Source organism: Alosa pseudoharengus, unplaced genomic scaffold (assembly GCF_046254945.1).
Source record: "Alosa pseudoharengus isolate Yale_2024_CS ecotype anadromous, Long Island Sound unplaced genomic scaffold, YU_APseudo_1.1 YU_APseudo_1.1_scf_17, whole genome shotgun sequence".
In the NCBI taxonomy this organism is placed as follows: domain Eukaryota; kingdom Metazoa; phylum Chordata; class Actinopteri; order Clupeiformes; family Clupeidae; genus Alosa; species Alosa pseudoharengus.
Genome location: NW_027468640.1, coordinates 23,175,140 through 23,186,518, shown reverse-complemented (window position 1 = coordinate 23,186,518; position 11,379 = coordinate 23,175,140). Strand labels below are relative to the sequence as shown.

The 11,379-nt window shown below is 41.4% G+C and overlaps 1 protein-coding gene across 1 annotated transcript in view; it reads left to right on the top strand.

The window, feature by feature from the left end:
• acadvl (acyl-CoA dehydrogenase very long chain) overlaps nucleotides 1-11,379 on the top strand; it is a 49,271-nt gene that overhangs the window by 7,711 nt on the left and 30,181 nt on the right. Inside the window, exon 10 of the mRNA XM_076288988.1 lies at nucleotides 650-848. Within this exon, the coding sequence (XP_076145103.1) occupies nucleotides 650-848 (199 nt within the window). The remainder of the gene's footprint in view (nucleotides 1-649; nucleotides 849-11,379) is intronic.

The window sequence follows — 11,379 nt, the reverse complement described above, 5'->3', positions numbered from 1 at the left end:
AATATGCCCAACTGAAGGCCAAGTGGCCTTGCCCCCAGAATGGTGAAATTCCAAGCCTGGTCTCTTATGTGTTATAGAACTATGGAACAACGTTTGAACAGACCAGATTAGTGTGGTTTAGATTTAGATAGCCCATCTCTGATTTACAGTAATGATGATGAAAAGAGGTACTGTAGGCTTATACATTGCATGTTTAACAGAACAGAGGTGGTGGACTGTAAAGGCCTTTGTAAGGTATAGTATCTATAACTGTCACTCAACAAGACAGGTGATGGTACAGATACACGAGGCAGCCACATAACCACCGGCTACATGTGTTCTGATTGGATGATCATGATAATGATGATTAAAGTTCTCCTGAAATACTTGACCCACAACAAAAGAATGACTAAGTATTCTTTAGAGATCAGTGGTGTGGACATGCCCGAGCAATACATTGCAAAACATTTTCCAGCAGCATTGTTCAAAAAAAGCTTTGTGTATCATCAGCTTTAGGCTACAGACCCAGAGAGTAGAAACTCGCAATCATATAGGGCCAGTCCTGCTGTGGATTTAGATGTGAAGTGTTGTAGGCTTTGCTTCTCTATTCTGTGTCCAATTATTAACTATTGCAAACCCCTTCAACTCTGCCAACATTCCTCCATCACAGTGGCCCACCTGAGAAGAAGATGGGCATCAAAGCGTCCAACACGGCCGAGGTCTACTTCGAGAATGTGCGCGTGCCAGCCGAGTGTGTCCTGGGCGAAGTGGGCGGCGGATTCAAGGTGGCCATGAACATCCTGAACAACGGGCGCTTCGGAATGGCGGCGGCCCTCTCGGGCACCATGAAGGCCGTCATGGCCAAAGCTGTGAGTTTCTCTATGTTGGACAATCGGTCTGTCTGTCTGTTGTGTTTGACTGGGCTGTTTGTGTGGTTTCCTATTAGTGTTGTCACAATACCAAAATTATGACTTCGATACGATACCTGCCATAAATATCACGATGCTCGATACTGAAACGATACTAAGGCGAAATCCTAAGATATCTGGAAAAGAAAGGACTCATACCTCCTCCAAGTGTATTGAGTCATTTGTGTTGAATTCGGTGCACTTTTGTAGTGTGCAGGTCAATTCTGGGTTCTAAACTTCTAAACTTACTACATAATTATTATTTTTTATAGTCAGTAAAATAGTAGGCCTACTTTGTGTGATTAAATCCTTTAGGCCCTATTGTTTGTTATAGTTCATTTACATTGTGTTGTGTTTTGGCAATAAAGTAGCTTTAAATAGCCAAACTAGGCTAGATCAAGGTCAGTGTTGAAATTACTACATGCAAATCACTGAATGCTATGCAGAGGGGCCTAATCTTTAGGCCATCTGATGTACAGTTTAGGCTACCCTAGGCCTTCCCGTGTTCATGGGATTTCTTTGACAGTTGCAAAGGGAAAAATGTGAGGATAGTCTTCTTTGCGCCCAGTGTACAAGTACGACGGTCCAACCACTCAGGTCTTCGTCAGATAGGACTACACCATTACCTGTTGTAATATATCTGTGTGCATTCCTACATTACGTCTATTTCTTTGATAACATGATTTGCTACCACGTAACAATAAGCCGCTATTATTATTAGGACTCAACACGCTTTGGTGGTAATGCTGTGGGCTTTAATTAGCGCATTTCGGGTAACGTATCCTACATCTGGGCAATAATTATTGAACAAATTGCAGTCTACATGCCATGACAAATATTACCAGTAGTAGGCTACTGACCGAACATGAAATAGATTGATTAGTGTTGGTAATGTTATTCTGGCGTGAACATTGCGCTTCCATCACGTTAGCGCCCTATGATTACAGCTCGTTATGTCTCGTCAAAATGATTACAGCTCGTTATGTCTCGTCAAAATTCATTGACAAGGAATGTTCGCTTTATCCCAGAGAACCATACTCGTTTCACTTAGGCTAGACTAAAACAGAAGAGGAGAACTTGGCACTAACCATGTAGTTGTGTTTTCTAATCTATAGCATATTCGTTAACCTGTCGTTATTTGAACTCTTTAAAAATGTTGGGATATGTCTGCCAGGTGTTTAGCAAAGTTCCATGCGTAGGCTAGTCTACTGCTTTTGAATGACATATTTTACGAAACATATTTTTTGAAACATATTTTACAAACGGGGCTCTGTGTAGGCTACCTCATGGCTTGCCTTCACTATTCGCGATGTATCCGAAATAGTTCCAGTCCAAATTTCACATCACCTTTTGTTTTATCCACAAGGCCGAGGACTGTCGGCAAAGAACTGACGTTGCTGCGCACTCACTCACTCAGAGCTGCCTGCTTGACACGCCCACTTGCCTATATGGGTGCAAGGAGCAGAGAGCAGCAGTTCACACAGACACAGAACGTTATTATTTTAATAAAGTATCGATTCTAAAAACGTCGGAAATCGTATCGTTTTTTGCGTGAAGGCATCGTGATACCTTTTTAGTATCGATACACCGTGCAACACTATTTCCTATACCATTGTGGCACGGGTCTCACAGATATCTGTGTAACAAGAGCAGGTGTGTGTGTATGTGTGTGTGTGTGTGTGTCTGTCTGTCTGTCTGTCTGTCACACGTGTTTTCCTTTTCAAGTCTAACATCCTGTCTGTCTTCCAGTGCACATGCATGTTCAGCATGCAGACAATCTACATCACGTGATGTGTAGTTGTGGGTGTTTGTGTGTGTCAGTGCATGTATGCAGGTGTGGTTAGAGAGCTGAGTCTAAATCAGAAATACCCTGATGACTCAAATAGAATTATTCAGATAGCTTCATCAGTAAGTTTTGGAATATGTCTCTTGTGAAGACAGTTGAATTTGTAAGTTACATGTTGCATTGCATCAGATAAGAAAAAAACAACGATTGATCAACGACGAAGAACAATTGATCTTAATGAGTCAATAGTGCATAATCTCTGTTTAACCACTGGACTCAACTGTCTGAGAGTTTGACTGACTAAACCCTGCAGAAACCCTGCCTGTGGTTTGGATAGTTAAGTTATTCGGGGGGAGAGGGGAAATCCTTACTGGTATGTGCCCAGGGATACCTAATCTCTGTTTAACTACTGGACTCAACTGTCTGAGAATGGTTGGTGGAAGTCACGGAAGGCAGGACCTTCCTCCAGTCCTTTGATATGTGAAGGAGCAATGAAGAATCAAACACATCAGTGATTATAGGTAAAACAAGCAGAACCTTAGTCTTCGAGAAAAATAATGAAATGGTCTTTTAAGATATAAGTTTAGCTGTAATTTATAGCCTAAATTACAGCTAAGCCCTGACCTGAGTGATTGTGGAATACACCCTGCCTTAAAAAATATATTGTTGTCTGTCTCTTTGATGGAGGGAAAAACTTGCACTCCTACCCAGCCCCTCCTCCCCCCGCTATTCTGTGGAACTGGCCTCTTTGCTGTCTCGTTTCCTCTTGTGTTTGGTAAGAAGTGTGGTGTTTTGCGCCTCGTGCCCTGCTTTCACAGACAGTCCTCTCAAAGGCCCCAACACTTCCTGTTGCACAGGCAGTGGTAACAAACAGGGAAATCACCGCTCTCACACACACACACACTTTAACGCACCGTATTAGTGGCAGGTGGCATCTTCCTTTGCGCCCTGTGAACACACATCTGCCACTCCCCCCCCCAAAAAAAAGCATGCACAAAAAAACTACAAATATAAACCGTTTTTTTTTTTTTTTTCAGCTACTGCTGACTTTGCGCAGCGGTTTACGGTAAATGGACTGATTTCCCTTCAAGCATGGGCCGTATCAGTAGCAAATGTTGCACAATGGATACCATATTTTGTCTCAGCCGGATGGTACAGTTCTGTAGTGTGCACGGTAAATTTCCACTTGTGAGATTAGTAAAAAAAATAAGAGGTTGGCACTAAGGATTTATCTGGTATTGTGTGTATGGAGGTATTCATATGTTTATGTATTTGTCAGGTGGATGTGGGTGTGTGTTTGTGTATGTTTTAGTGTCTGTGTGCACATGTGTGTTATGTGTCCAGAGGCAAGTGCAATGCTCCACCTGCCCCACCACTCAGAATGTTTTTGTGTGTATGTGTGTGTGTGGGTGTGTGTGTGTGTGATGTCCACACCAGTGTACAAGTTAAAGGCATCCTATGCAAGTTTTTTACCTTAATATACAAGGCACAGTCTTTAAGTCATTTTGATTGTAAACTAACTTGTAAAAAGGATAATGTTTTGCCTTTCCAGATGTACCCTACCCGTCTACGGAGATCCAGCCTTCCAACGCTCTCTCCCAACCTGGAGAATCACAAATTGCTGTACGGCAATTGTGCAATAGCCTACTATTTGTATGAAATCGTGTAATATCAGTCAGTTGACATGACTTTTTGTAGATTGTCCTTGCTGGTTTGTAAACAAGTCCACATGGGCCATGTCCATGTGGAAGGGTGCAAGCCATGAGTGGTATTCAGGGGCATAGCACAAGATCCTGGGCCCTATGCATAAGCAGTCCTGATGGGCCCCCATGTCCCCCCCCCCCTCATGTATATATTCCAGACTTTTCAAGGGCCCTCTCCTCCCTTGGGGCCCTGGTAATCAGTCCCGCTTTTACCCCCAGTTCGATGCCCCTGGTGGTATTCACAGTTGTGCAAAATACAATTACTCTGCAACTGTAGGGGGAGCACAGTAGCAAGAAAACAAGCTGCCATCCTTCTTGGCATGCTACAAAAAAGGCCCCTTCCTCCGCTCCGGCTATTCTGACTGCATAGTGGTCCACTGTAAACAGGGATCCTTCTCAGAAGCATAGGGACATGGAATCATAGGAGGCTTTCAAAGGCAAGTGATTTGCACTGCTGCTGCTGTGATGTGTGTGGTTGATTTTATGCCCATTCATTTATGAATTTTAAATGAATGCAAAGTGCAAAGACATTCTTTTGTCTGAACACTGCGCTCTCCCGTTTGTTTTCAGTGGGTGTGTGATCCAACGCAGTGTTTCCCAAACTTTTTTTCTGGGGACCCACTTTTTAAAAATGACGACAGACCATCGCGACCCATTTCACTTCAAATCTACCCTGCAACCACCAATATTGTTTTAGGCAAAGTTGAGGAGCTGGTATCTGTTAATGTTCGTGGAAATAGGCGGATTCATGTCCCTTGTAGGCCTAGTTTGCAACTGCGAGGTAGCCTACATGGCAGGCGCCCCACAGAACGGTTTCATTTTGAGAGGTCGATATCCATGCTCTGGCACCCCCTCTGCGATGCGTTCCTCCCCCAGTTTCATGCGCCAGTTTGAAAGCTTTTATGACAAAACCGTAACTGTGGTAGTTAACAAACTACATCCTAATAGAAAACGGTTGGCTTTCATCAAATGACAAATGGCATCAGTTAGGTTTATAACACAACATAAATTGTGCTGGCGACCCAAATAAAATCTCCTGCGACCCACCCGTGGGTCGCGACCCAGACTTTGGGAAACACTGATCCAACAAACTGTTCCGAAACTCATAGAAAATGGTCACAAAAAAAACGTTTCTTTTCGATGATTTATTTTCACCTCGTAGCAGCATGGGTAACAAACGTTTTAGCCTTGCGGCTAGTCTTAAGAAGGTCAGTCAAAGTCAGACAAAGTGCAAAGTCAGCCAAAGACCAGAGTGTTTCATGCATGAAATATAGTGTGGCGTGTGAGTGTTTAGTTGACCTACCAATTTTTGTGCTTAGGATCTTGCTTCGTGGTATTAAATTAAGAAATACATTTAGTTAGACTTTAGGCTTTGCACTTTCCCCAGCATTAAAATTAGGGTTGTGTGTGTGTGTGTTTGTGTGTGTGTTTTGGGCCTGGTGGCTGGTCTTGCCTGCATGCTGCAAGCTGGAGTGGTGTGTATGCCTTATAATATAATTATTATTATAATAATAATAAGTATTGCATCTGTGTGTTTGTGTTTATGTTTCCATTGTTTTCTGAGCATGGTGCTCCATACCATTGTTTTGTATTTTGGTCGGTTGCAGGAAACTGTGGGTGGGTGCAGAGCGAGAGAACAAGAAGTGTGTGTGTGTGGAGGGGGGGGGGGGGTCAGCCAAGAGGACTGAGTTTTTGGGGACAGATAAGACCACAGACCACTGAAGCAATGGCCTCCCACCTTTCTACTCCGCCCCCTCTCTCTCTCTCGCTCTCTTTCTCTCTCTCTCTCTCACACTCACTCACAGGGCTATCAAGTTTTGAGCTCAGCTTTGAATGAGATTTGTTTTGTTTGGGTAGGGAGCAATACTAATACTAACATGCTATAAATTTGGCAAATATCGGTTGTTACATGCCATGTCTGCAATTTGCATGATAATATCCATACAGGAAAACTTGATAAAAGAAATGATACAAGTTTAAATAACTAGTTTAGTCATTCGATTGTTCATTGATAAATAAAACAATCCCTGAATTCGAACTCGCGTTTGGATCAAGAGTGTAAGGCCCGTCTTTTGCCCAAACCTTCTGCATTTCTAAAGAATGCCTTTTGCATTCAATTTACATGTGTGGATGCCTGTGTTTGATCTGTATTGTCTTAGCTGGCCATGGCCAAAGATCCCCAACACCCGCTCATGCATAAAGTGACCATTTGCTCCTTGTTCTGGCCCCTCTACTGAGAGATAACTCAGTCCTGGGCCTACTTGATGTCTTGTGGTGAGATAGGCCAACTTCATTATCATATAGTATTGATCTGTAAATATGTGTTGTGAATAATACATTCATGTTTGGTCTTGAATTAATACTTGTAATGTGGGCAACCGTCTGATTATGGTTTTGGTACAATTGAGTGTATCTGTGCATAGTTGTAGATTAAGAATTAAACTGTAGCATAAAGTTATGATATCCACCTGGGCCACACCCATCCACCTCAGACAACAAAGGCTCTGATGAGTGAATGATAAAAGTGGAGGCTCTGGTCCTCCAGGGCTCTTCTGTCTTCTTTCCCATCTTGGGGCTTCTTTTCCCATCTTCTCTTCTTTTCCACCTTGGACCTCTTCTCTGGGTCTCTCTCTTTTCCCCCTCTCTCTCTCTGTCTCCCTTTGTCTTTCTCTCTCTCTCCCCTTTTCTCTATCTCTGGGTTTGTATTGTTTTATCTGGTGTATCAGTTATCTCTAACTTGTCAAGTTTACCTCTGTGAATTGGTTAAGTTTCCTTTGTTACCATTTGCTACTTTGTTACAGTAGACTATGTGAGTTTACTTGTACATTCAACTGAAGTGATATGGGTTACATTTACCTTTAAGACTTAATGCCTATTAAATTGTTAATTTGCCTACCAATCGGATAACTTCAATTCTCGTAGTGTGCCATGCCATTCTCCTCCATAGCTGATAAACTAGTTACTTGGTAATTGATTGGTGATACAAATTATTAATCAAATGGAGTCAGATTAACGAGTATGTAATAACATCATTGCCATTTAACTCTTCACCCTACTTGTCCACACAAGCTCCTTCAAGTGAGGATATAGCTCGACGTCTATATGTTTCCGAGGCTATATATATATATATATATATATATATATATATATATCACTGATTCTTGAGATAAGGGACAAAACATGTCTCCCATCAAAATGTTGCAATTTCCCTTAAAAAACAATAAATTATTTCATTTAAAAAGGCTTTAAAAGTTGGATATGAAAGAATTGTGTATGTTTAGACTTTTAGTTTTGGCTATATTTACATTATTTCATAGTAATTTCATAAAATACCGGCACTCTACTATGAAAGCCCATGCAAATGAACTCGTCCTCCGCAGAGGTTACAGTATCAAACTGCAAAAATAAAGTGTTTTAAAATGCCCAAAATGCCCAAATATGATTATGAGGTTAATTGGATGGCTTAATTAAATATCACAAAATACTTAACGTGAACATTACATTAGTTTATACATTAACAACAGCCTTTCAAAATCTGTCCTCAATTCATGTCAACTCTGTCAGATATTTTTCAAATTCGAAATAAATCAGGCATATTTTGGTCAGCTTTAACCCTGAGGACCCCCTTTGACTTCTTTCTGTTGATGGATGCAGCAGTCCAACACATGGTCTCATAAGTGTTTTCTAAAAAATTAATATTCAGCGTTGAAAGTTGAAATCCCTGTGGTCACAGCTTTTATGTGTCAACACTGTCTTCAAAGTAGAGCTGAATTCAATCAAGAAGTTTGAAATAAAAGTTGGTATTTTGGTTTAGTTTAGTGGCAGCTGGCAACTGAGGGAAATCAAAATGGCTACCATCTACTACACATGATTAAGTAAAAAAAAACATGTTGTTTTGTCAACTCCGTCAGACGTCAACTCTGTCAGATATTTTGTCTGACGGTGTTGACATGTAAGCTGACGGAGTGGAAATGTGCTCCCAAATACTCATTAAGTAATGTATTACAACTACATAACATGATAATATGATCTAAGTATGCATGTTGATTGACTTAAAACATCTTAATATACCCAAATGCCAAATAACTTATAATAATAACTCATAAAAGTATTGTTTTTATCTGTAATCTAGGCAGAAGCAAAAACAAAGAAACAGTACCAGAGAAAAGGGAGAGAAAGAATTAACAGTGACCCAGAAAGCAGAAGGGACAGTTAGACAGTAAACAGCAGTTAGAAAAGGAGAGACAGAGATGGAAGGACAGGGTCCAAAACAAAAAAGTAAAACAAGTAGGAGACCCAGAGCAAAAAGGCACCGCAATAAGTATTGGAGGAAAGCAAAGAAAAGGTCCAGAGCTATGCAGAATAGATGGCTAAATGAAATAGACACCCCACCAGAATGTCCTCTGGACCAGGCTGTTAAGGAGCCTACTTCAACCCAGCGTGCCCTTGCAGCTGAGAGAGGGAGGAGAAAAACCAGGAAAAGACACGCAAGGGAGATAAAAGCATTGAAAGAAAAGGTTAAGAAATTAACAAAAGAGCAACACAAACTAAGAAAAGCAGGAATGGCGGAAAGCAGGAATGGCGGAAAAAGAAGGCTCAAATAGAACAGTCAAATGTCAAACTTAAAGATAAAATTATTGTAGATTCTCCATGAACAGAAACAGAAAGGATGATAACGGGAAGCCAACATCGGAACTCCAACATTAGGAGATATCTTCTTTTTCACAAGAGCTGAGAAGGAATTATACAACTCATGTGGCACAGAAACGAGCCGTTGAAAAATCAGGTCACAGACAGCTGGCATTACACTGCAAAAACTGCTTATCTAATAAAATTTAACTAAGATTATTAATCTTATATCAAGATAAAAAACTAGTTTGTATTGTTTTCAGTATAATAGAGACTTACCAGCGCTTTCTCATGAAATCATTTGACTTAATTTAAGAAAAGTTTGACTTATTTTAAGACATCTCATCATGAAAACAAGCAGATTTGCCAGTGCATTGAGCAAATTTGTCCTAAAAACAAGCCAATTTGTCTGCCAGTGCGTTAAGTAAATTTGTCTTGATAAGACTCCTTAAAATAAGTCAAAGTCTTCTTAAATTAAGTCAAAATGACCTTTCAAGAGGTAAGTCTTTTCATACTAGAAACAATACCAAATAGATTTTTTTGATGTTATTATAAGATTAGATTTCATTTTTTGCAGTGTATCAGGCAAGATTCTAAAGAAGTATCGGCTTCTCCATAGGCTTCGCCAGTTTGGTGTTAGCTACAGACAACTATCATGCTCTTGCAGTGCTATTGAATTGCCAATGCTTTCCCCCAGCTACTCTTTGTATAAGAGACTGCTCAGAGGAGCAGCAGACTGATGCAAGGGCCAGGAAGAGCCGTCCATGTTGATAGAGGAGATGGAAGACGAGTTGGGAGAAGCAGGGGATTCAGTCAATGAAATGTACGATTTGGTGGATGAAATGGAAGAGGAGCCATTGAAAGATCCTGGGGGTGCTACTGTTGATATAATTATCAACAGTATTGAGACAGGGGATTGGCTGGCAGTGGTGTATGATGATCACTGGTGGTTAGGAAAGTCCATTGATGTAGATATAGAACACCAAGATGTGAAAGTTGAGTTTTTGCATCGTCGTGGTCCTACTGCCAATTTTCACCCTAAATATGGGAGGAGGGTAACCTAGAAATCTAGATGTACCCTAGCAGCAGCAAATGTAATTTGCAGCCAGGGTAGTCTAGCAACTCTCTGTTGGCTTGTGAGCTGGAAAAATCAAACTTTGATCAGGCCAATCATATTGTGTGTAGAGTCGGTGGGCGGGCTTAACATAATGATGACAGAGTTGCGACGGTTCCACGTGAATTCCCTTCTACTTGAAAACAAAAAAGATGGATGCTGTTGCTGGAAAACAGCGGTCTTTGAATCACGACTGGAGTTAAGCTTTTAAGTTGGCAAAAGTTTGATCAACTAGCCAACTAGCTCCACTGGTGGGAAAGCGCATGGGACTCATGAGATGTAGGCAGTGTTGGGAAGGATACTTTCAAAAAGTATTCTGTTACAGAATACAGAATACATGCCCGAAAATGTATTTTGTAACGTATTCAATCTGAGTAACGTATTCTGAATGCTTGGATTACTTCTGCATTGATTTGCAATGCAGCAATCAAATCCTGCTTACTAAACAGGCCTATTCTGGTGTGTTCTTCTGTTCCAAATGACTAAACCCTGCTGAAAAAAACAGCTAGAAACCAGCTTATGCTGGTAGCTGGTTTTAGCTGGTCTTTGCTGGTTTTCTTCCAGCTCTTGCTGGTCTTTGCTGGTGTAGCTGGTTGGGCCACCAGCTGGATATGCTGGCGTGACCATCTGAGGAAGCTGGTCATGCTGGTGTGACCAGCCTGTCTTGTGGGATACAGCTGGTGCAAGATGGTCATGCTGGTGACCAGCCCGTCAAGCTGGTCATGCTGGTTTGCTAGAATGACCAACATAAGCTGGCATGGCCAGTTAAACCAGCACTATAGACCAGCAACACCAGCTAAAATGACCAGCTTGAGGTGGTACGACAAGCAAAACCAGCTGAATTACCATCATAAGCTGGGAAAACCAGCTGAAGGTATGTTTTCGTAATAGTTTTGCTGGTCTAGTAGGTCAACCATCATAGGGTGGTCAAACAAGCTGGTCAACCAGCAAACCCCCTTTAGCTGGTCAGGCTGTTTTTTTCAGCAGGGAAGTGCCCATATAGGAGAATGTAAAGTCAACAAAGCTACCAGATACAACTATAAAATAGCAAGGTGACCAGTAAAACTACAGCAGGCAAGGAGGCTAGGAGGAGGGATGTCTGTTTCTGTCCAGTGAAAGATTTTGAAACTGACAGGGACAGCTTGTTCCCTGTTCAACACCTCTTGTCCAATGTCCAAGTCCCGCAGGTTAGACAAACTATTATATATAAATATCTAATACTTGGCTCTACACCGAAGGCAGTAATGACAGATAAAACAC